Raw genomic sequence first — 26,796 nt, forward strand, 5'->3', positions numbered from 1 at the left:
GAAGTAGTCCCAGTCTGTTCAATGAGTCTACTTACATTCAAAGAGTTATGGGCTTGCAGGAATGGGTCCTGAAATGTTATTGCTTTGTATTGTATTATTAGCTGTATGACTCATAAAAATTCATCACTCATCTGTTTTGGGAAGATTTTTTAAGGTGGCATTTTTTTCTCTACCATCAAGAATATGATACAGTAGATGGGCAGAGTACTTCACCTGTTTTCTAATGGGATATTAAGCCCTGTACAGCTTCAGTCTATTGTAGATTTTTATACAGTGTTTTATACAAAATTCTGCAAGATACACATGGCCAAACATACCAATACATTTATTCTATTACCAGAAAACTGATTTTTGTTTTCAAAATTCTTGCAGCTCTAGGAGCTTTTCATTAACACCCCAGATAGGGATTTTCTCTGCCTCGTTTTTCTAATCTGTTGGTTGAAACAGGTGTCTAATATGCCCGTAACAAAACCTAATAAGAATTTTTCTAAATTGGTTAGGCGTAGCCAGCATTTGCCAGGTAAACAATGTACAGAGAAAATAAAAAAACAAAACAAAAAACTAGACAGTGCAGTACGCCCACATTGCCTCTAGGGGACAGCAGCAGTGGCTGTTTGCTCCCCATCTCCTCCCCAGCATAAAGACAAATTCGAGCCCACTTGGAAGATGAAGTCTGGCTATCGGAGCTGAACAGACAGCAGCACCTTTCTCTTGGCACACTGACTACAAATGGCCCTGGCATTTTTCACCTCGAGCATCCTCCAAGTGACTTGCATGGTGCTGTTCCTTTTCCATTTCAAGTCAGCAGCAGGTAAGGTAGATCTGCTCCTTTCTCAATACAGGGCTAATGAGCCAGGGGTCATTAGAAGCAGTCCTGAAAAGCAATCTTATGCTGCTGTAAACACAGAATGAGCATTTATTTCCAGGCAAGCTCCAAGCAACTTAGCATTCCTAGCGTTTGCATGAAAATATATGCTCTACCTGCATTTGCAGCAAGGTTTGCAGTGTCATATTTATCCTACATATGGAAACAATCCTGCATTTGCAGGGGAACAGATTAGATGAGAGATCTTTTTCCCATTGCTAATTTCTGCAGTGCTAGGTTTCTGTTTCCCTGAAGAGTGATAAAACCCTACTCTGAAACTGAAGGAGATGTGTTTAAACCTCCTAGCTTGAACACTGGTTATTTATAAGGAAGACTTTTTGTTTTCCTGTTCTGCAGTGGATTGTGTAATCATTCATCCTGCTTGAATGGCTGGAGCAGGTGTGAAGGGAGCTGTACCCACAAGGGACACCTTCCCCGTGGGGCTGGCAATAATGAGCAAGTTCTCTCACGGATCAAAAGGGGGGAGGGAGGTGCAGCTACTTCTGCCCTTTTTAAGCCATAAACCTCATTCAGCTCCCACCTCCTCTTCAGGGTGAGGCTTGGCAAATCTGGGAGGAAGGGATCTCAGACAAGAATGAGTCTGTCAGCCCCCTTCTAGATTTCCTTCCTAATTGGGATGCAGTAAAGCATCTCTGCTCCCTCACTGCTATTGCACCCAGTGAGTCACAAATGACTAAGACAGCCTGCCTCTCCCTTTGCTCCTTCCTAACATTGATGTGTTGCATCTTACATCAAATGGTATGAGGAGAAGTGAGTCGGGAGAGCTGGGTTAAATACTCCACTCTGCCACTTATGCATTGTATGACCTTGAGCTAGTCACTTAACCCCCCTCTCGCTCAGTTATCATACTTCAATAAGACCCCTCCCCAGTGTCTTTTTGATATCCCTCCCTGATTTCTGCTATTTTCCTCCATTTGTGCTTCAGCAAAATGGACAGTGAGCTAAGTCTAATTTTCATAGAGAAATAGGAGACATCTCTCCATTTAGGCTTTTAAAAGGTCACCTGCGTCAGGAAGGAGTTCAGTTTTTCCAGTTTTGCACCACCATGTTTCTTTCTACTCCCAGCCATTCCACAAGGGCTTGAGTTTCCCCTCACCCCCCTTTCTCATTGCCCTGGAATACAGGGCCAACCTTCACTAGCGTATGCAATTTAGGCTGTGGATGTTTCCTTTACATTAGGGCCCTAGACTGGTTCTTTCCCAGGCTGGGAGAAGTAGAGAGAGGAAAGGTTAGTAATGGAGGACCAAAAAACAAACAAAAAAGTATGTTCTCCTTCATACACATAAGCCTAAAGGAAAAACTTGCATTTTTCTTGGGTTTAATAAGGAAATAAGGGGATTAAACCTGTAACACGTACCTGGTTTTATGGACACATCTTCAAGCCAAAACTGCGCTAAGGAAAACACTGATTAAGGGAAGGGTGTAGCTAGCAATGACTCTATTTATAAAGATGAGGTCTGCAGAAACAGCATGAGATCCGCTCACACAAAATTTATTCTTTGCATTGGAGTTGTGGTCTTTTTATTTATTATTTTTTTAAATGAAGTGGGTGATTGGAGAAAATGGAGTTGTGGCTACAAAAGCCTGACCCAACACTAGCAGGAAGAGTGAATACAGGTGGGAAAAGGGATTCCCTGAGTGAAGTACTATGATATTAACTTGTACAGTATTGCCAAATTGCAAAACACAAAAAATTATGAGTTGGACCCTCAAAAATCATGAGATTGGCCGCCAAAATTGTGACATTTTAAAGAAGATGGTATTGTGTTGTTTAGGTCAGTCTCTTGGTTTTTGAACTCCCCATGCCCATCCCCAGGGTGTGTGCATTTAACAATTGCCCACTCTCCCACCTGTGCTGGATAAGGTGATTTTGGCCCCTATTGCAGGAGCTCTCACCCCCACATCTGCCCATCACCTGCCCAGTACTTAATCCCGCCCCCAGTCCTCCACCGGTTCTCTCCCCACCCAACCCCCACAATTCAGTCCCTCTCAGTTCACTTCCCCAGGTCCTCATTATCACCACCCCATCAGTTCAGCCCCCTTCCCCATTAACCCCCAGCACCCTCAGTTCAGCCTCCCAGCACTCACCCCATCTGCTCAGAACCCACCATCAATACAGACCTCCACGGTACCTCCCGTCACCTCCTCACTTCAGCCCTCCTGCTGCCCTCTGGCCATAGTAGCCCTCCTAGTCTCACCTCTGCTCCTCTTCCCCCTTCCCAGGCCTCTGGGGGCTGCAGTAGAGTCCCCTCTCCCACTTTCCAGGATGCTAGGGGAACAGCCACCCAAGGCTGAAAATGAGCCCCACCCAGCCAGGGTAGAAAAACAATCCTGAGATTTGAGAGTTCTATCACAAGATCATGAGCGAGGCTTCATTTGACTTAGCGATTGCCTCTCTCACAATAAACTTGCGAGAGTTGGCATGTCCATATAACATGCATGCTTCAGTTTCTGGCTTGCACTGAAAAAGCCACAATGGAATAATGCTTGTTATTTTTATAGGCTTAAAGTAAAACTGGTCTTGTTTCAAATTCAGAGACTGGCTCTGTAATGACTTCCCCAGACCAAATCATCACACCCATTTCCCTAAGACAAATTCTACCCTGGTGATAAGAAGCTGAAACACCAACAATTTTAATGCATGTACAGAGGTACTTAGGCAACTAGTGGAATTTTCCTAATCACCTAGGTGCCTAATTCCAATTGATTTCAACGGGAGTCAGCCACATAGGCACTTTTGAAACTCCTGCTAGGCACCTATCTGCATTTTTAGGCGCCCAGGTACCTTTAAAAATCTGGACCAAGTTTGTGCCTGCTTCCACCAGGACTAAATTTGCCCGTATATTTTAAAATTACAAGCTACTTTAAGGCAGCTTGGCCCAGCTGATCTCTGAAGCCTGCATTTTCCTCTGCACAGAATCTTTTTCTTAACTACACAAAGGTTTTTTTCTCCCCACCATACAAAGTTGGTGTAAAAAGTGTGTTCAGGCTTGTACATGGTGACATAGAAAGAGAGAAATAACCCTAAAATGGAAGGAGTTTACACATCTTGGAACAGACCCTTATCAGGAAGGATTTGTTTTAACTTGTAACATCTCAGAAGTCAAACAAAGCCGGGGAGGCTTTATTACTTCACAGATACGTTTGGCCCCTTCTCTGTGTATACACTTTTATTTAACCAACTGCAAGGTCCAAATCTGGATCTAAACTTCCCCAAAGTGTTGTGAGTATTCTGATCTAGCAGTTTGGTTTGGGCCCCTCTCTATTTTTTAACATTTCCAGGACCCATTCCTATGAAAATTTTTGTTTTTCATTGCTAATTATTTTAATTCTAAATAACATATAACTAGTCATGGAGCTAGAGAGGAGAATAATGTTTATACACATATTTTTAAATACCAAGGTGCAGTGCCTGTTCAGAGGCTTGACTGTGTTTAGTGCCATCGGGCACTAGAACCACATAATTACAGCATGTTAATACTTTTTTCACGTTTGATCACAGGGAGAATATATATATATATATATATATATATATATATATATATATATATATATATATATATATATAAAACACAACGACTTTTGTTTTCTGATTTTACAGTGCAGTATGTTCTGAAAATCAACAACAATGGTCCCATCACAACGGGAGCTCAAGCTACAATTCAGGCCAGCTTGAGTATGAAGACTGATGATGTTGCATTCATTAGTGACCTAAAGTCCTATCATTTTAACTGGATTTTCACCCCTCTGACTTTGATTGAGAAATCAGAGCAGCGATTTAACTCTACGATTACAGTGACTGGTGAATTTTCTGGAGACTTTCCCATTTCTGTCTGGGCAACTGAGACACACTGTTGGTTATGTCAGCCCATCGCCAAAAGCGTCACAATGCTTCACATTACAGGTAAAATATCTTTAGAACAGTTCGTTCAAGTCTTCACACATTACACTGAGATAGGCGCTGTGTATTCTGGGATTCAGAATGGTGCTAGCTACACCCATGTTTAACATGGCTTCTACTAGCAGGGCTCTAGAACAGTTTCTTTGACTGGTGGACAGAGAGATTTTTTGCCATGAACTGTGGTCACCAGACCATGCTGTAGACTACCTAAGACAGAAAATCAGTAACATGCTCCCTTACAAAAAAAATCCCTGTGCCCACTGCTCAAGGAAACCATGCTAGAAACCTCATGTTTGAGCAGTTGTACTTCACATGTTTCTGCTAGTTGTAGCTCACAAAAGCTAGAGTGAGCCCGGTATGGATCGGCCATTTTTATTCTGTGAAATCTAGATTCCTGAAGATTCAGATTGTTGCTGTGACACTGGCTCAGCATATCTAGTTCCCAACTTCAGCTGACCTCCAGCAGCAGCAATCTACAAGTTTCCCCTTTTATCAGTCACATCCAAGTTGTGCACAAGTCATGACTGAAGTAGGAATAACATGAGGCCATCGGCATGGTAGAGCTATTATACTTTGTATAAAAGTATTTTGAATAACTATCGCTGGATCACAGTTGAAGGTGTGGCTACAGTCACAAGTGGGACTATGTAAAATATCACTTCTGTTATTATTTGTATTATCGTCAGGGGTGAAAGTAACATTCAACACTTACCGGTACGGGGGCCGGCTCCAGGCCCCTGGAAGGAGCGGGGCCTGGGGTCAGCGTCCCCCAGCCAGCCCTTCCGCGCTGCCTGGCCCACACCGCCCAGGGTTCCAGCGGCGATTTTAAGGGCCCGGGGCTACAGCAGCAGCAGCCCCGCGGCAGCTACTCCTTTTGGCCCCCACCATCAGCTGCCCAGGGGTGAGAGGGGAGGGGCAACGATGTTAAAGCGCTGACGCGTCAGCGCTTTAAGCAGGGTCCTTAAGCTTTAACGTCGGCTGTGTACGGGCCAGTACCGGCGGCCACTTTTTACCGGTACACCGTACTGGCTCGTACTGGCTCACTTTCACCCCTGATTATCATAGCACCTAAGAGCCCAGTCATGGACCATTATGCAAGGCAGCGTACAAACAGAACAGACGACGTCCCTGCCCTAAAGAGCTTACACACTCAACAGACCTGATCATGTGTCTATTTAGAGTCACATGATCTGATTTTACTGTCCAGTGGACCCCTCCTCAGGATTGTTGGGTGGGCCTGTGAAAGGATTTTCTCCATCATCCCTAAACATAACCGATTCTCATCCATCAGGATCATAGTACTAGCCACAGGGAACAACATTTTGGGGAGGGTTAGTGAGATCATTCTTTGAGAAATACCTCAAACTTAACCAAGCCATCTTACACGATGCGTTGGAATGCGTGCACAGGATCTTTCGGTCCTCTCCTTTCTCTTACTGCCAAAGCAGAGCCTATCTGCTTATTCCTTTCAACCTCGGTGCTCAGGTTCCATTGGCTTATGTTTTCAAGGCTATCTTCACAAGGAAAAGGAGGAGAAACTTTTTAACCTATGAAAGCTAAGATTCGCCTTTACCTTGCTAGTTTCCCCAAGCAAGCAGGCCCTCAGGCACTGGCTTTGTGGAGCCCAAGGAAAAGCTCCAGAATAAAAAATAAGTCTGTATTAGTTTTGTCTCCGGTTAGTTCTGCAGAGTCAGTCCCAGTCTGGAGGAGTGAGTTTCATTCTAACTTTGTTTGCCGATCAAGAGAATTGTTAACAAGATAGCAGCAGAGGCAGATTAGGGCCAGAGCAAGTGGGGGCCCAAACCCCGCTCCCTGGCAGGAGTGCCAGGCGGGTGGGGGTAGCAGGGCAAGCCCCTACATACCAACCCCTCTCGGAGCGCCGGGTGCGTGGAGCCTAGGAGCGCCCCAATTGGCCAGGGCCCCTGGACACTGCCCGATTGTCCCAGTGGCTAATCTGCCACTGGATAGCAGAATATGTGTTACAGGTGATCTATCTAATCTGTCTCGTTATCTATCATGAGGTTATCCCTTGGAATCTGATCATCATGATTATGCATGATCTAGAGAGATTCCAGCCCAATTTCTTATATCACAGGTTGCACTGCAGTTAAAAACCCGTGGCTGGCCCATGCCAGATGATTCAGGTTCGCAGGGCTGCTTAATGGCAGTGTAGACATGTGGGCTCAGGCGGGAGCCCAAGCTCTAGGACCCTGTGAGGTGGGAGTAGGGTTGCCAACCCTCCAGGATTGGCCGGGAGTCTCCAGGATATAAAGATTAATCTTTAATTAAAGATTATGTCATGTGATGAAATCTCCAGGAATACATCCAACCAAAATTGGCAACCCTAGGAGGGTCCCAGAGCTCGGGCCGCAGTCCGAGCCCGAATGTCTACACTGAAATTAAACAGCTTCGCAAACCTGAGCCCTATCAGCCTGAGTCAGCTTGCACAGGCCAGCGGCAGGTTTTTAAATGCAGTATACATAGCCCTAGAACATCTTTCAGCCTATAAACCAAGCAAATATGAGGATATTAGCACGGGGAGACATGAAATTTCGAACTTCACTATGCTGTTTGCATGGAATCACTTGACATTGTATAACTGTATTTTAAATCAGTATGGGATTGTGTATAGCATGTCAGTCATTCACAATAGTTAAAATTTTCTTTTTCTATACTTTGTTTTAGAGAGAGAGTGTATTGGTTAGGTCAAGAGACAGGACTCCTGTAGTGAAATCATTGTCCCATTGAAGTCAATGGCAAAACTTTTCTGGACTTATATGGGGCCAAGATTTCCCCCCTTGGATTGTATTGCAGGCTGTGTGACCTTGCGTAAATCATGTAATCTCTTTACCTAAATTTACCAATCTGTGAAATAGATATAAAAATGCTTACCCACCCTCACAGGGATGTTGAGAGATTAAAATAATTAATGTTTAAACGGGGCTTTGAGATTTGTAGGTAATGCTATGAAAGTGAAATATAGTCTCATTATTCTTCCTTTATCATCTTCTCCTGCAGAGTTTATAGTAGGGAATCTTACCATTGCACAAATAGAAGACAACAGAACATTTGTCGAACAAGGTTCGAGTTCTGCCACAGACACTCTGACCCTGATTTCTTTCTTTCTGCATGATCCGAGTAATTATTTCAAGTCAGCATCATTCATCTACAACTGGGATTTCGGAGATGGGTATGTCCAGTTGTTTGTTTATTTATGCTAAGGCTCTGGATGCTTCTGGTAAGGATGTGTAACGCACTCCTACACTCACAATCTTCAGATAGTCTAGAAGCTCACAAACAGTTAAAAATAAGCTTTGGCCGAGGATCTGTCTCCAAGTTTCATTGTGATACTCAGGTGCTCATGTGTGCTGAGGTTCCCCAAAATGCAGGGGTGTTTTTAGGTTAAAGTCCATGTTTAGTTAGAGAGGGTATGCTAGTGCAAATACATAGAGCTGAACGAATATTTCATAGTAAATAATGTATTTAATGACTTGAGCATGTTTTTCTGCTTACAGAATCTCCCTGACCAGATTGAAATTTTCTCATTTTAAATAAATTTGAATAAGCAATTGTATTCTTTTCCTCGGTTGTTATTGAACAGTAACTAGATATGACAATGACTGGCCATCTATAAATACCTTAGATAGTCACATGGTACTGTTTCTATTCTCTGATTGGATGAGTGCATAAGCACTTCTGGCATGAATGTGTGTGAGTGTACATTTCAGGTTTGATTTTTGTAAATAGTGGCCCATATTCTTTTACTAAAAAATTTAGTTTTCTGGTGGCACCCCGGCTTTAATGACTGTAATAAAAGAAATATTAGATCATTATCACCCTTTCTAATTCTGACCCATTAATGATATTTAGGGATGATTGTGCCATTGTTTTCCTTGAAAAACTTAAACAAAGTAAGAAAAGCATACTGGTGGACCTAATTCTGATATCACTTTCACCAGTTTGACATAAGTATAACTCCATGAACTTCTGGGGAGTTAGTCCTGATTTTTATTAGTGTAACAAAGACTCAGACCTTCATGTATCTAAAATGTCTGATGCAAACAGTTTCTAAACAGAGGTGATGCTGATTCTAAATCTTTTCATGCTACCCATAGAACTCAGCTGCTAACTGAAGAACCCTTTGTCTACTATAATTATTCTACGGCAGGGAATTGCAAGGTACATCTCAAAGTTGTAGCTGAATGGGAGCAAATTGAGAGTGCCACACAGGAAAGAAAGATTGTGCAGAAAATGGGAGATTTCACCACCGAGTTGGAGTTGCTGGGTAATTATAAATGGTGCTGGATGCGCAAAACAGAACTTCCTGTATTGTTGCACAAGCTGTAGTATAATGTAGTGTCTAGACCAGGGATCGGCAACCTTTGGCATGCGGCCCGTCAGGGACATCCACTGGCGGGCCGGGACAGTTTGTTTACCTGCAGCGTCCACAGGTTCGGCCAATCGCAGCTCCGACTGGCCACGGTTCACCGTCCCCAGCCAATAGGGGCTGCAGGAAGCGGCGCGGGCCAAGAGATGTGCTGGCAGCCACTTCCCGCAGCCCCCATTGGCCGGGGACGGCGAACCGTGGCCAGTAGGAGCTGCGATCGGCCAAACCTGCAGATGCTGCAGGTAAACAAACGTCCCAGCCCGCCAGCAGAGTTCCCTGGTGGGCCACATGCCAAAGGTTGCCGATCCCTAGTCTAGACCATAAATTGAGCATGATAATTAAACAAATATGGAAATCTTTTATAAAGCATTGTATCAGACCTATAGTTTATTAACAGAGCTTTTCAGGTTTTTCTTCAAATGACCAGTTTTATTATTATCAAAACAGCCCTTTTTAAAAGAAAGCATTCAGTGAAAAAACTGTCATTTTCTAAATTTTTCATTTTTAATTAAATTATTTATAAGGTTTCTAATCTGCAATTTTTAATCATAACCATTATTAAAGATTTCCATGTATCAAAAACCTAGTTTTTAGTAAATGAAAATTTTCAAATACATTTTGTGCTAAAAAAAAAATGCAAAATTTAAACCTTACAAAAATAATTTGTATTTGTAATCATTATATTAAAAATTGTGTAATCGCTCTATTTACATTAATTATATTGATTAGCTCTACATGAGGCTAGTTTATGTTTGCTTTGGCACCCAGAGGCCATAGCAAAGGGCAATTCATAAATGCATGAAATTAGGCTTGGCAGAATTCTATTTTTATTTTTTGATAATTTCAGCAGATAATATCAATGTTTATTGTTAAGCATTTTTTTTAAATTTTCAAAGATTTACATTTTCACAGATGCAGGAAATTATTGTGGGGAGGTACAGACAATGGTGGGGTCGGACCATAATTATTTAATGACAGTAGATGTTGAGATTCAAAAACCTAATGCTTGTAATGGTTAAAACACAAATTGTCAGCATCACATTGTCTAAATATACAAAGTAAATATCCTAAAATCAAACTCTAATATTTTTTCAGGCAGCACTTTTCTTACTTTGCCTATCTGTAAATTTTAATTATCATTGATGGAAATTTTCTGTCGGTTTATGTGTATATGGTGTAATCAACATTTACTGATAGAAATCTAATCTTTCCAAGCCTAAAAATAAAAATGATCAATTGTAATTTTTAAAGATAACTGACAAAACATACTAGTTGACCTGAAGCTATTCTATTTATTAGCAAAAGAAATAATAATAATAATAAATAAATATCTCTGATGTGACTAAAATAAGACAGCATAGAAAAGTGCATAAAAATTAAACTTTCACGGTAAAACAAGAAATTGTTTTTGATTTTAAAGCCACAGTTTCATGACTTTGTCACACTGTTCTTTCCAGATGGTGTTAAAAGTATAAATGTCATAGGCTCCAGAGAGACTCGTGTAATGGAAAACTTAAGTTTATCTCTACATATCAATGGCAGGTAAGTAACACACAAATATCCCTTGCTATAAAAAAAATTGTTGTTTTTTTTTCTTCTGATTTCCCCAGGGTGTAACCCATTGCATGCTACAGAACTGATCCCTAGAAAGATTTATTTTCTATAAACAAGTTATTACTGCACATTACTTGTTCGTGACTCTAAAAATCTCTCATACTGCAATAGGTTGCAGGAATGTAGAATATTAATAAACTGCACTTCTCTGCAGCGAATCCCCAAGTGCTTTACACACAACACAAATGTTAATGACAGGTTTCAGAGTAACAGCCGTGTTAGTCTGTATTCGCAAAAAGAAAAGGAGTACTTGTGGCACCTTAGAGACTAACCAATTTATTTGAGCATAAGCTTTCGTGAGCTACAGCTCACTTCATCAGATGCATACTTTGGAAAGTGTAGAAGATCTTTGAATACACACAAAGCATGAAAAAATACCTCCCCCCACCCTAATACACATTGTAAGGAGAGTGATCACTTTAGATAAGCTATTGCCAGCAGGAGAGTAGGGTGGGGGGAGGTATTTTTTTCATGCTTTGTGTGTATAAAAGATCTTCTACACTTTCCACAGTATGCATCCGATGAAGTGAGCTGTAGCTCACGAAAGCTTATGCTCAAATAAATTGGTTAGTCTCTAAGGTGCCACAAGTACTCCTTTTCTTTTTACAAATGTTAATGAGGATCAAAGAGGACAGTAAGAAGAGAAACAGAGAGCAGAAAAAAGGAAGGAAAATAAGGGGCTTTTTAAACTGTGCTCTGGACTTTTCTTTCTCGTTGATCCCTATCACTAAGAAACCTGCACACCGCATGTAGGGCACACTAACCAATAGACATACCAGGGCTGACACTAGGGGGTGGTAAGTTTAGGATACTGTTTCAGCCAGGTAACAGCAGCAGGCAAGAAGAGTCTGAGCGGCAGTAGACCCAGAAGGGGAGGAGTGAAAATGTCATCTGCATGCGAAAGAACTGGATAGTAGTGAAGAAGTTAGCCAAAGACAGCTGGTTCTGGGGGGGAGAGAAAGATTACAGTGCAGAGGCTGGTCTCGGCCCTCTTTCCAATGCACCACTTTGGTGCATTTAGTGGTGCATTGGGACTAAAGGTTCAAGGCTGTAGGAACACGAGAGTGGCACACACAAGTGTAGCCTTGCAGATGCTCTGTCAAGCTGTGTGACTGTCTGAGTGAAGGAGATCTTTTCAGATAGGGAAGGAGTTTTGAAATGTCTTGTTGAAACACGTAACAAAATCCTTCATCAGCAGAGAGAGATACTGAACAAACGCTGGCTTAAAAATTATCCCACAGCAATAAGTCTTCCTCCCAGTGAGTGAGGCTTGCCAGGCCTGCCTGTGAGAGTTGGCTGGGTTGATACAGCCTTGCTGTGTGCATTGCAAATGGAGGACAGTAGCACGAGTACAGGTGTATGTAAGGCTCCTGCCAGGTGCCCAAACTTTGTGACACCAGGACATCACTGGTAATTTGCCTGCACATAAGTCATGATCTGTTGAATCAAGCAGGACTGCTCATGAGCTATTCATGGGCTTACACATTTTCAGGCGCAGGGCCTACATTGCGTGCAAATTAACATAAATTGTAAAAATTGTTTGGCAGGTGAATTTTAGACCCCTGAAACCGGGTTTTAGAATGAACAACCCAACCACACCCTAAACTCTAGTGGAAGAAATAGCACCAACATGTTCAAAAGAATATGGGTGATATAAAGCAGCACTGAATGATAAATAAACTGGTCTAGTTAAAATCAGGCCTGAGGGATGGGATTTTTATGACAGAAGCAGAACTCAAAGTGAGCCACGCACAAACTGACTTCTTCACTCAACAATGAATGTGCTGCAGGGTTGGAGGAGTGGATGTTGATAAAAAGGATCAAGAAAGGCTAAGTTTATCATCAGAATTGAAGTCCAGAGAGCAGCAGATGAGCCTCTGCAGAACCATGTAGCGCAAAGGTCTGAAAAATGTAAATAAAGAGCACAAGCAAAACACAGCAAAAAGCTATATGGCCAAAACATTGTGGAAATGGTGGTGTACATTGATGTATTTCTAGCAAATAAAGAGCTTTCTGACATTGCTTTAAGATGATGCTGTGATTTACAAGCTTTATTTACTTTTGCCAAGCCTTTAATCCAAATAGTTGTGTTGAGCTCATCTGTTGCTCTTGTATGGTCTTTTTATGAGCAGAGAACACACATGAAAATCCTGGGTGTGTCACAGAATCACAGACATTGACCTCTCTTATTGTCCATGGAACAAGAAAAATAACATTTTCTGACCTCTGGGAATGAAGTCCATTTCTGCTTGCCTTAGTTGAGGAAGGGATGAAAAATAGAGACACACGTTTTTTATAATACCGTTTTACCTTTCCAGCACCTTTCATGCCAACTATTCCTAAAGTTCCTATGTACCCTTGTGAAGATCCTTTCCTTTCCCCTGAAATCCAGCTACATGAGGGGTAGAATAAAGCAGGTGTTTAAGGACCTAATCCTGTGAGGTGCTAACCGTCCCGTGCAAGTCAGTGGTGGTTGAGGGCACTCAGCACCTCAAAGGATTGGAGCACAAAGAATTGGAACCTGATTACATTCTATATATCTAGCTGCTCCTGCAGTTTTATCTGGAGACAGTAAGAGTTTTCACTTCCTATGTGACATGAAGACAGTTTCTGTCTAGATAAAACTGCAGGAGCATCTAGGTATGCAGAATGTAATCCGGCAAGGTGCAATTTGGCCTGGGCTCTACGATTAATACTCCTACTTTGTTAAAAACCACATGAGATCGTTAATCGCCACAGACGGTTAGGACCTCAGTTTCGCATTTAATTCAAAAGGCAGTACCCCTGGCGCATTGTTCAAGGAGACATGCACCTATTATGCATCGCCAGCACCACTTCTTGCAGCATCTTGGGTTTCCTTTGAAGGTTTCCTATCAGAGTGCTTCTGGGTCCTGCTTAGTTTGTAAGCTCTGATAAAACCAAACAGGCCAAAGGACCCAAAGCTTCCAAAATGAATGGGTGTTTTGGATAAGAACGAATGCAGGATTGGACCCTGAGGTATATCTTCAGGCGGTGGAACAAGTTTTTCCCCTCCAGTATCTAGAGGGGATTCCTTTTCAGTCTTGGCTGTGGAATGTGATGATGATGATGATCAAGGAAAGGCTAGTTATGTAGCATACCATGAAAGTGATGAAAATGATAATAGACATCCACTTCTGTTTGTGTGCAGGATGTTTACATATGAAGTCCATTTTCTGACCTCATTGCTAGGGTTGAATTATGACTAAAAGTTAGGAACATAGGAATTTCCAGACTGGATCACAGCCAAGGTCACTATAGTCCAGTATCCCATCTCTGAATGTGGCCAACACCAAATACTTTAGGAGTCCTGGTGGTTTTCAATTTTTAAAATATATTTCTTAGATGTTTACAGCATTTCATAATGGTAAGTGGAACCGACTTACAAACAAACAAAACAGCCTGATCATAACAAATTTTCATAAAGAAATAAAGGAATCAAAGTTTAGTTTTCTGTTAATAATAGTATCATATTATTCATGTCCATTCAGACAGTTGCCCGGTATTCAGGAAAACATTTGTGAATTCACAAATTTTAGCCCAAATGATTATTCATCCAAAAAAATAATAACAGAAGTTTACTTATTATCCGGTCTCAAAATTTACAGTCAACTAAGCAAAAACTGTCACTGTGTGGAATGATTCACAATCATGAGTGCCAGCCTCAGGGCAGACTGTCAAAGAGCAGGGCAGACACCCCAAACTTGTGGTATGTTCTATAATTAGATTTCACCAATCTAGTAACAAATGTGAACTCCTGAAGCACTATACCAGTCTTACCATGAAGACACAGGCAGGCCCCTTGGGCACTCCAGTCTATCTTGCCACCCAGGCAAGCTGGACTTAAGGATAAATGGTCACTTACACCAAAGGTCACAAAATATTCAGGTTGCTCCCAGTTGCAAGTGACCAATCACTTACCCCAGGTCAATTTCTACCTCAGAGCTCACACCAAAGACAACATTTGTAGCCAATCCTATAGTAAACTAACTAAGGATTTATTAAGTAAGAAAAAGAAATGAGTTATTTACAGGTTAAAGCAGGCAACATGTAGGCACAAATGAGTTACAGTCTGTGGTTTCCAAAGATGATAGAGACGTAGTAATCTGTCCATTGAATGTCTGTTAGGGCTAAACCAGGTTGACTTGGAGATCTCTGATTTTTTACTACCCCAAATGAAGTGGTAGCTTTATCACGCTGTCTATACTGGTGCTTTTCAGCACTAAAACTTTTGTTGCTCAGGGGGGTGTTTTTTCACAGCCTTAGTCTTGATAGTTCTCCTTCATGAGTGGGGGGGAAATCACTCCTCCTGTCTGAGTTTACAAGTTCAGAGCTGGCATTTTTACAATTATAAAGCAAAACTTATAGATTACCTTTATAGCATGGGATGCAGACACTACAAATAGCATTAATGCATGCAGCAACTTACAAGCATTTTATAGAGTCTAAACACTAAACCCATCCTTACAAGTCTAACACCTGTCTTCAACAACACTAACATACAGGTGAGCTACGTCTGGTCTCCAGCTCTGAATCTGTCAGTGCTCAGCTGACGCCTACAGACTTGGCAAAAACTGGCACCTGGTCTACCAGCATCACAAAAACAATACCACATGATTTGGGTGATCAGTGTCACAGCACAAAAGACAAATAGTCAATGTTTGACAAAAACCCATACGCTGAAAATTATTCCATCAGCCCCTGTTCATCCCCCGTTCCCTCATCCCCACCCCCCACTCCCCGCAGTGTTTTGGCATAAGAATAATTCATGTTATTGCAGAAATGAAGATTCGTTAATGTACTAACAGAACTGGGGAAAAGTCATTGTGAGTAGTAGGACATTTTCAAATGGTGTAAATCAGTATCGTTCCACTGAAGGCGAGGGAGGAACGCTGATTTGTGCTTGTTGAGACTTTGGTCCATTATTCCCAACAAAAGGTAGGCTGAGCCATTACAATTGTAACTACTGAATTGTGACGCGATGTGTGTGCGTCCTGCTGCTCTTGCCTAAGCAATCAGAAACTGACATTCATGTTGTGTACACAAAGCTGTCTGCCCCACTAGCCTGTCAGGCATTTGGCGGTCAGATCTATATAAAATATCCATGGCTATGTAAGTGTAAGTGTTCAATAGATAAATGTGTGTACAGTTACTTAGTCATAGCATTAGTTCAGTGTAATATTACTACTTACACCAACCGTCAATGTTTTCAAAGTTCCTGTGCTATTTAATCTATATGATTCATGCACTCCTATTTCAAATAATTTTTTACAAGCCTCTGCTGAATTTTGTCCTTGTCATTTCAGCCCTCCACTCACCTTATGTTGGCTCATAAAGGCTGAATGTATTCCACTGGAAGGGGAAAAGTGCCATCTAGTGGTGATTAATGGCTCCTCCTACAATTTGAGCCATATCTTTCGTAATGCAGGACAATACTGTCTCAGCGTGAGAGTGGAGAATGATGTGAACATGTTGCAGACGTACCATGCGATTAAAGTGTGGCCAACAGGTGAGACTCGAGATACAGAGGAACTGCCGTGTTGGCTCAGATTAGATGTGCCTTTGACGGTAGCCACTAGCAAAAGCTTCAGAGGACAGTGCAAAAAGCTTCTTAGTGGACAATTATGGAATAACCAGCCCAGAGATGGTTTCCTCCTGAATTGGTTTATGCCCTAGAAGTTGGCTTATGCCCTGAAGCATGGAGGTTATATGCTCTTTTTTTTTTGTTTAAATTTCCTCTCATAACACTGATGTTCTACTCCTTTTTAAAATTCTACTAAGTCTCAGTGGTACCTTGTGAGTTCCATAGGATAACTGACTTGTGTACAAAATGCATTTTTATCAGTTTTAAATTTGCTGCCTTTACGTTTCACAAGTGGCCTCTTGCTCATGCATTGTGAGAGGCTAAACAGGACACACAAATTCTCACGTCCCCTCGTATTAACCTCCTCCTTAAAATAAGCAGTCCCGTTCTCTTCAGTCGCTCTCTTTATAGGGAAGTTTTTCCAGGTCTGTAATTGTTCTTGTTGCCAATTTCTGCCCCTCCAACTCCCCGCGCCATCAATTGTTATACACTTTTTGAGACAGGGCAACCAGAACTGAAACCAGTTTTCAGAGATCTGTAAGGGGCCAGCACTGAGCAAATGATCAGTGCCCTGTGGGGAAGAGAGCATGGCCAGGACAGCCTGCTGGAGCAATGATGAGAGAATGCCTAAAAATTCTCAGGAGAAGGGGTAAGAGGGTAGTTCAATTTCCATCGCCCTTAAGACACTGACTCACACTGGGGGCTGTAAAGCCAACCCATCCCCCAAGCTTGTGAAAGTGGGCCCTGGCCACACCTCTTTCCTGCTCACCTCAAGAACATGCACACAAACACTGAGGAGCTGCCTATGCACCTGGCCTTTGTGCAGACCATGCAAGGGGAGAAGGAAAGGACCTTTACAACCTCCCACGCCACCACCCTGTTCTCTCATAAGGGCTGGCCCCATTCTGGTCCTCAGTCACTGGCCTGAGCTAGCCAGCAAAAGTGCCAGCTGTAATGATTCAAGCACCTGTCGAATAGACCTGTGACTTAGCCACCGCCTCATTTCACTGAAGCTGCCGGAAAGCTAGCAGATGGGAATTACTTTTGGTTGCTACAAAATTTAGGCTGGATTTGAACCAGGGGCCTAGAGGTTAAAGGTGCAGAATCCCACGGTCTGTTCAGAATCCAGGCAACCGCGTTAAGAAGATTTAGCAGCCACATGTGAGGTTTGTTCTGACATCATCTGCTTTACTTCATGCACTAGGGGACAGAATAGGTAGAATATATTTACAAAGCAGGCTTGCTCGGTGGAATCTCTCCCTGCCTTAGCATATGGATTTTCTGATTAGCCTGTGTATTCTCTTTTCCTCCACTTCTCTGGGCCCAATGCTCTGCACACCTGGAGGTGAGGAGAGACCCAGGGAAACTTTATTTCACTTTTCTGTCTCCTGTTTCTGCACTTTTTCGGTCAGCAAAGGACTGATTCAACTCTTGGCGTAACTTAGGGTAGGTTCAGGGAGGAGCCTGGGAAATCTTCAGGTGCCTACTTTAGAGCAGCGTCAAGGACCCTTTGTATCCCCTGTGTAGTCACAAGTATGCTTAAAATGCTACATAGTTGCAGAGGGAGGAAGAGGAAGTATATTTGGCAAAGTGAAGGCTGGTTTCAAAGAATTGAAAACAATTTAGCATACACCAAACTATTCAAATACAGCTGTGCAATTTGCTTTTTAAAAAAATAGTGTTTTGGGGAGAATAAGCTGTGCCCAAGGGCATGTTGCTCTTTCATTCTACACAGTCTTGAAGTTTCTTCACCTAGAATGGCCTGATCTCAGTGCATTATATTATACTGGACACATTCCCTTGTGCTCTTTCCCCAGGTATTCACCCAGCTTTCTTCGCCCTGCCATGTATTGCTCTGATTTCAGTGATGCTGGGATTTGTTATATACACGACCTTCCGAAGCAGCTCTCAACAGAAGGATCTTGTGGAGGTACAGGGGTTGTGTTGCTTTGCGCTGGGCAAATAATTCAGAACAAGTCACTGGATGAATTTCTATTCCCCACCACCACCACTTTTTTTGTTGTTGTTTCTCTTTTTCCTGGTTGCAGATTGCCCACAAACAGGGTGATTTTCTCAGCTATATTTGAAATTATTCACTGAATAGTTTCACCAAATTATTCTCGGTCTGTAGTTCATTCCACAGCAGTTTGTTGCATGAATTCACTATTAGAAATTTGAGCTTTGTAAGCGGTCATTTAAGTCACATGGCATGGCTCTTTGTCCTTATTTGATTCAGGCTGCAGTGCAAATTCTAGTGGGAAATCTATTTAAAATTGAATTTCCATTAATATTCTCCAATATTTTCTTGTGCTGAGAGAGGGGACTGCTAGGGTCAGAGACCATATCTTCCTAGATATTTAGAAAGCAACTAACATTTTGGACAGTAGCACAATATAAATAATAGGCCTGTTAAGAGAGAAACTGACTCTGGCTCCATTTCTGATTTTTCACTTGCTAGAGTAGTCCTGGATTTGGAAGTGACCTCCCCCTCTTTGATGTTCTTTCCAGGTAGCTGACTTTGATTTTTCTCCTCTGTCTGACAAAAATCCCTCTCCTGATTCTGAGTCAAGCTGCGGTCGAATATGCTGCAGATCCTGTTTCCTTCAGCCACCTCAAGAATATTGGGAGACCGTCAGGGAGAGCCACAGACTCCTCCATCCTTTGTACAAGCCAGTCAAAACTTACACAGTGTGAAGATCACAGCTTCATTTGGTTACATTAACTGCTGACCTTAACTTTTCTCTTCTGATGAGTTAAAAGCCAAGTGCTGCATGGATGGTTTATTTTTGCTGGTACATAGAGAGATTAACTACTTATTTGGCCCAATGCTAAAGAGTACTTCATAGTGTAATTTAAAAGGAAAGAGCCTGATCCACAATAAAAGTGGCTTCGCATATTTGAATTACACGAGTGTATATCTTACAGTAGAGAGCATTGCCAAATCATTTAAATGCAGTATGTTATTCCTATGAGGGATTATTTTATGTGCAGATGTTTGCCAAATCCACTCTCCTTTGTAATTTGTCTGGCTTTCCCACATCACTCCCATCTCAATGCTGTTTGTTTCAAAGATGGAAATGCTCAAGACAAAAAAGTGCTTTTCTCTTTTTTCACAGCTGTACAGCATTCAGTTTACCAGGAGACTGAACCAGGTGAAATGCTGTTACTCTAATGCATATTAGTACTTAAAAGAAAACCTATTTGTTCAACAGATTGGAAACATTCTTATTCCAATACCCTGCTCAGTGAACCAGACTCCATAATTATTACGTTGCGACATTAAAAGGACCTCAATTTTAGCAAACAGTATTCACCAGGAACATAATAGCTGATGTTGCACTGGTGGAAACCTGCAGATACTAACAACAGATACAAGGTACTGTGTGAGGACATTACATGACTTAAAAGGTGCTATGTTCCCGACACATTGTTGATGGCGCTGTACAGTACTAACGTCTTCTAGTCCAGGAGAGGTGCCATATTTCAGATGAGGCATTAAAATAAGGTCCTTTTTGCCCATTTTTAATCTCTTCCTAGATAGTCAGCGAAGTTTCCACTGGCATTCTTCAGAGACAAAGTAAAGAATAGGCTAAAACCAGTGCTGGCTGTCAGTGCCCCTCAGAGCAGGTTCTGCCATTCAAACCTGTGCAAACTCACTGCTTAGTGCATACTCGCTGCTGTCTTTGCCGCCTTCCAATTCACTGCACTACTAGCATTTAACTTACTACTGTACTAGAGCCCTTAAGTACTTTGAAAGATTTACATAAAATCAAATTCTGTTCCATTTCTTTCCCTCTGTTCTCCATCTTCTCACCTGCTGCTTTGCTCACTGTTTTTATAAGCACTTTGTTATACCTGGAGTATGGGAAATATTGTGTAATGGCTAAAGGGGAGGGGATCCAGAATTAGGATTCCTGGGTTCTCTTCTTGTTTCTGACACCAATTTGCAGCGTTTCCTTAGGCAAGTCAGTTCACCTCTGATCTTTAGTGCCTCCACCGGTACATGGGCTCATACCTAACTCAGAGCAGGTGGGCTGTGATGCTAACTGAATTAATATTTATAAAGGGAGTTGGGATCCTCTAAGGTGAGGACAAGGACCCTTAAAAGTGATCTAGTCAATCCAAGTTCTCTTAGCAGGTACTTTCACCCCACTCCCCCCCACCCCCAGTTTTTTTTTTTGTTTGTGTGTTTTTTTTTTTTTAAGAAAGGCTTTGATGGTGTATTTACAAGTGAATTGTGGAACCTTTGAATTACAAAAGGTGTCCTTTGTGTTCCTGTTAGGTGTGCTAATGCCAAAATCTTATCTTCAGTCAGTCTTAACAAGGTGGCTCTACTTATTTTGTTCTAATTATAAGCAAGAATAATACTGCTTATTCCTGAGATAATATCAATTTGAAAAATTGCCAGAAGGTACAGGACTAGTTCCTGGCTGTTAACATACCCCACAAAAGGTTGCACAGTTCCTTGGAAAGGAGGCATTTGGTTTGCATGACTGAGCTGCCCCATGGTGGCCTCAGAGAACAGTGCTGCCCTCAGCAATTGCTATGTGAGGAGGGAAGTTCAGATCATGAAGATAGCTGATGACGTTTGATATTCATTTATTTCATACATACTACATTGTGGGGCATGCTAACCCAGGCACGGTGAGTGGGGGAGAGTGGATACAGGGAGCCTCTCTCTTCCCCCATACCCCATCACACTTCCACTGGAGTTGGCCAGAATTTGCCTGCAGGCAATAGGGGAGGAAGGATTGGCAGCACTAGATGCCCTAGAAAAAGGGACATGGGGTGAAGGTACAGGCAGGACTTTGCTGGGGTAGAACTACGTACACCTGTGATATGCTCCATCCACCCCCAAACAACTCTGGGGATATATGCCTGCTAGCACCACTGCTTCAGCTGTGCACCTCCTCACTGTCCCCAGTACACCACAGCCTCTACAGTGGTATGACTGAGCCCCACGAAAGTGATCAGACCAAGCACTGGTTGGGGTGTGGAATCCATCATGTAAAGAAAAGTGGGAACTGGGCTACTCTGAGTTGAAAAGGAATAAGTAAATGGATAGGGTGAAGGACTGGCCTATGCATGAAAGAGATCAATTACTGAGAGAAATAAAAAATGGTATCAAGAAAAAAGAATTGCAAAAAAGAAGGCAAACCCCAGGAAATAATCTGTTCTCATTTTCTTTAGAACAATGCAAGAAGGGTGACAAAGAAGCCAAATAATTTCAAAGCTTAAACACAAAGGGTAGGAAAGTGAAAGTCAATGCTGAAAAATATTGGGAAATGCTAATCGCTTACGACAAATTGAAGAGAATGGAAGGTTTGGGAGTAACAGAGATAGCTCTTGCAGGAAGTTTGGGTAGGGAACTATCATTATTACTTGAAAGTACAGATAATTAAGGGAGTAAATTGGTGGCAGGAAATCCGAATATACTGGCTGTGCTTTTGTAGCACCAGGATGATTGTTTGCAGAAATCGAAAAGGGCTTGTCAAAAGGCAAATCAGTAATAGAAGATTTGAATAACCCTAACAAACTGGGCTATAAGTAAAAGGAATACACCCATTAATACATTTTTGGACATGGTACGAGACCACTTCCTGCACAAAAAAGCTAATTTATGGGTTCAGTAAATGCTCTGGAAATTGAAGACAAAGGGTAATTGAGCAGTTCAGGACAGAGTGAGGCGAGTAGTGCAACGTAGCAAGAATCAGCAGGACTCATTTTGTTAACCTTTTAAATCAGTGACCTGGGGAAAAAAAGTGTTCAGCAAAATGATGAAATTCACTGATCCAAAACCGAGAGCAGAGCGTGGAAAGCAGGAGAGCGGTTAAGGTCAGATGATAAGCAAGAGTATACACAGATAAGAAGTTTATGCAACTGAGGGAACTTGTTTTTTTAATAAAACAAGAATAAGGGAAGAAACACATTGAAAGGACATTATATCAAATTGCATGGCACAGCATCCTGGATATCAAGCAAACAGCATCACAAACTGGAACACAGCTAATACACTGAATAAACCCAGGTGTAAAAATGTAACTGCTTCCGTTATACATTAAGATTTTCTTCTTTTATTTCCTGAGCATGTAACTTCCTCTAGTCTACTGCATGAGTTCTCAACCTAGGGGCCCTGGTCAGGTCCAGGTGGGTGACAACCACTTCCCTTCCTTTTTGGTTAAAGGGGAGGGGGTCTCAACGTGTTTTTTTCTGTTGTAACATGGGCTCACACTATCGAAGAGTTGGAGAACCACTGATCTAGTGGATTGTCATGTTGGTTATACCTGGTAATTCATAAGGTAGTAGCCATTTCAATTTCCGATGCACCTCCCCATGCTACTCCAGCATCCAGGAGGGATCGAGATGGATCATGTATTTTATTAGAGTTTAAGTGCTGGCGTAGGACACCCACAATTCAACTCAATATTGTCACTTGTATTCATTCAGTTCTCAAGGAATACTCGGTACCTGTTTGGAAAGAGTGGAATCCATTCTCAAGACATGTCTCTAACCGCTGACCATTTATCTCAGTTTGAGACTATGTTTAAACACACTTCAGATGAAATTCAGGGCCAGAGCTGGTTAAAACGGATCAAAAAAAAGGAGCAGCCAAAACTAAATATTTTTTGCATTTTTCTTCCACATCCGTGGCATATGTCAATAAGCTGCTTTTGATCAAATTAAATAATGAGGGTTTAAATTCTGCATCCTATACATTAACTGAAAGATAACAGCTGGATTTTCAGAGATTGTGAGTATCCATTGATCAGCTGCTCCAGCACCCCTGATGGAGCTGGCCCAGTCCTACTGCAACACTGGCCACTGCCTCCCAACTCTGCAGTGTTGACCAAGCCTTTGGTATCAAGCCGGGTTAAAGCCACGTTCTAAACCTCCCTCCCTAACTTTTTAGCTTTTTTTCCCCAGAGCACTCTATAGACCAAACTCTTCTCTCAGTTATACCACTATAAAGCTAGGTAAAAGTGGAGTTACTCCAAACTACACCAATGTACCAAGAGCAGAATCTGGCCCTAGAATTTATAAGGATGGGTTACAAACAAAGATATTCAGATCCAAAATTTTTGAATTTTAAAAAGCAAATAAATCATTATCCTCTAGTTTGTACCATATTCAATTAACCCAGTTACTACTTGCTAGATTTTGGAACAGTTACCCCATTTTCTTAACACAATATAAGGGCCAAGACACTAATCTGTCTTTCACTTCTGGAGACCTGACTGGATAGCAGACTGAAGCCCCAACTCAAAACTTCCAGAGTCTTATCTACTTTGCTGAATGAGCTAGGACTGGAAATTGGTTCAGCAAGAGGAAGGTGAAGGGCTTCAGAATAATCACTGTATATTTAAATTCTCAGCATTATCATCAGATAATCAGCCAACACTTTGCCTTGAGTTTGGTGAGCCGATGTCAGTTTCCATGGAAACCGAAGTGGGCCCTGCACATTCAGCTGAATTGTTAAAATTCTGCACATTTCAGTTGTGACAACTAACTGAGCGCTACAAGGTCTGATTTTTAAAGTACCAACTGGGGGATTCCAGGGGCTTCAGAATCTTCTAGGGCTCCACAGCTCCATCCAAAGAGCTCACCACAGTCTCTGAGCACCTCCCTTTAGCCTCACCATACTCCTGTGACATAGTGCAGTGGTATCATCCCTAATTTACAGATGATGAACTGAGGCACAGAGAGAAGGAAGTTTATGGTGGAACCTGAACCTGAGTTGTCCTAATCACTGCGCCAACCTTCTTTGAATACAAGTCTGAAAGGTATCTAGGCCATAGTGTTTGACATGTGAATAAATACAGCAGGGATAACATCTTAAGCATCTTTCCCTACCACGTTTCCCCATGTAGAAGTGTAACCATTTAAGGGACTTTCTATTGTCTGCTGAATCCCAACCTCTGTGATTATAAAAGGAAACCCACCCAGCTGGTATTACTGCTAGCCAGGAAGTGATCTAAAGCCTATTTTATAAGACTTTTTTTGAAGTCCAAGAGAGCAAAAACAAACCCCAAATAATTTCTGCAGCTTTCAGAGCCAATAAGGTTGCAGCATGAAAATGAAGTGAAGTCCATATTAGTTGGAAATTGGCCAAGACCTTTCCAATATCATAGTCTCATGAACCAACAGAGAGTGGTTTGCACCTGCTCATAAATCAACAAGTGTTATAAATCACCTTCCTGTTTTCCCTGGTTTTGTCTGAAACAGACTCTTCCAAGACACATATGCAGGATGGTAGAGGATAATGGGGCCAATTTGTGTGCTTGTGATCCCTACGTATGGAGGGGGCTCTCCTATCCATGTGTAAAGGGGCAGTCAGTTGCCTCCACAGTAGCATTCCCCACATCCCTCAGATGCAGCAAAGGGCACCCAGCAAGCTTTCTTCATGTGGGAAAGCAACAAAGAGCACATGGACTGAGCAGCAGAGTATTACCATGGTGGGGGTGGAATGGTTAATGCAGCCTCTTGCTATATTATACTTTCCTTAGAATAGGTCTGGATGAAGATGCACTGCCAGGGGATGAAGTACTTGTGGCACCTTAGAGACTAACCAATTTATTTGAGCATAAGCTTTCGTGAGCTACAGCTCACTTCATCGGACACTTCACCGGATTTCATCGGAGCTGTAGCTCACGAAAGCTTATGATCAAATAAATTGGTTAGTCTCTAAGGTGCCACAAGTACTCCTTTTCTTTTTGCGAATACAGACTAACACAGCTGTTACTCTGAAATCTGCCAGGGAATGGGGCAGAGCTGCAGGGAACCCAGAGATGCTGCAGCAACACAGGGCCTCCATAGAGATGTTTCTGCACCCCTGGCAGCAGCATGAGATCCACATGGATTTGGGGGGATCCACCAGCTTGTGAGCAGGACCTAGAGGGAATGCGCGGTGTGCTGTAAGAAAATCCTGCTTGCAGCTGGCAGTTTGCACAGCAGATGTCTCCCTAAGCATAAGAATGTTTGCACTGAATCTACCCCAGCAGGTTGAGCTGGTAGAAGACGAGTTGCTATCAGACCAGTGGTTGATCTATTTATGTTTATGCATGCATCACTATGGCATCTAAACTAAATATAATACCAGATTCCATTTAAAATGCTCACCATACGCAGTACAAACAGCCCCGGCTTCTGCACCATCCCAACCAATTACGATAAATAACTCTGACAGTCACTAGCCAAACAAGTGCTTGACTCAAAAGAGGTGTGCCTTGTGCGTCATTCTGAAAGGTAGTAAACCCAGGCTATGGGGGATGAGCAGGCAGAGCAAGTTTCACAGCTAAGAACACTCCATGGGAAACACCTTACCTCCAGCCTGCACATCCAAGGGCTCTCAGCAGAAGCACCCCTGGGGACTCCATGACAGGCAGAGGGAGGCAATCACATTCAGAGCTGATGTATCAGGTGGTGTATGTCGACCCTCCTACATGTAGTTAGATCCCCTTGGAGCAACTAACCATTAATCTAGTGGTGTGTATGGAAGTTTAAGTTGGTGTAACCTACTACTGCCGAGGCACTAAAGAAAGGTGTCAGAAGGTGCATGTTAAAATAGAATGAAGGCTACTTTAATTTACACCTTGTTCCAGCTCTTTGGCATGAGAACTGCATCCTTTTAGACTCCCTTACTCAGCAGCAGAACAGGAGTACGTGGGCCCAAGGAAGGCAAACAAACAGAACAAACAGAAGGGCAACAAAAATGATTAGGGGTATGGAATGGCTTCCATATGAGGAGACATTAATAAGACTGGGACTTTTCAGCTTGGAAAAGAGACAGCTAAGGGGGGATATGATACAGGTCTGTAAAATCATGACTGGTGTTGGGAAAGTAAATAAGGAAATGTTATTTACTCCTTCTCATAACACAAGAACTAGGGGTCACCAAATGAAATTAATAGGCAGCAGGTTTAAAACAAACAAAAGGAAGTATTTTTTCACACAAATGCACAGTCAACCTGTGGAATTCCTCGCCAGAGGACGTTGTGAAGGCCAAGACTATAACAGCGTTCAAAAAAAGAACTAGATAAGTTAATGGAGGATAGGTCCATCAATGGCTATTAGCCAGGATGGGCAGGGATGGTGTCCCCAGCCTCTATTTGCCAGAAGCTCGAAATGGGCCACAGGGGATAGATCACTTGATGATTACCTGTTCTGTTTGTTCCCTCTGGGGCACCTGGCGTTGGCCACTGTCAGAGAACAGGATGCTGGGCTGGATGGACCTTTGGTCTGACCCAGTATGGCCGTTCTTATGTTCTTAAAATGCACCAGGCACATGAAAAATGGGGAGGGATATTTAAAGGGAAGAGGGCTTAGATCATACAATTCTCTCTTTGCATTCCCTTTTCTCTAGCTAGGTCTCTACTCTCCTTTGGGTTGCAATCAGGTGAGAAGCAAGG

The 26,796-nt window shown here is 42.3% G+C and overlaps 1 protein-coding gene across 1 annotated transcript; it reads left to right on the forward strand.

Moving 5' to 3' along the window:
* Positions 1 to 435: 435 nt before the first annotated feature.
* TMEM130 (transmembrane protein 130) lies at positions 436 to 19,286 on the forward strand. The gene is made up of 8 exons (XM_074965260.1): positions 436 to 811; positions 4,488 to 4,790; positions 7,806 to 7,977; positions 8,903 to 9,072; positions 10,632 to 10,716; positions 16,113 to 16,315; positions 18,208 to 18,320; positions 18,899 to 19,286. Exons 1-8 carry the CDS (start codon positions 730 to 732, stop codon positions 19,082 to 19,084), a joined length of 1,314 nt encoding a protein of 437 aa, XP_074821361.1. The 5' UTR covers positions 436 to 729; the 3' UTR covers positions 19,085 to 19,286.
* Positions 19,287 to 26,796: the final 7,510 nt, after the last annotated feature.

Source organism: Natator depressus, chromosome 10, assembly GCF_965152275.1.
Source record: "Natator depressus isolate rNatDep1 chromosome 10, rNatDep2.hap1, whole genome shotgun sequence".
NCBI lineage: Eukaryota > Metazoa > Chordata > Testudines > Cheloniidae > Natator > Natator depressus.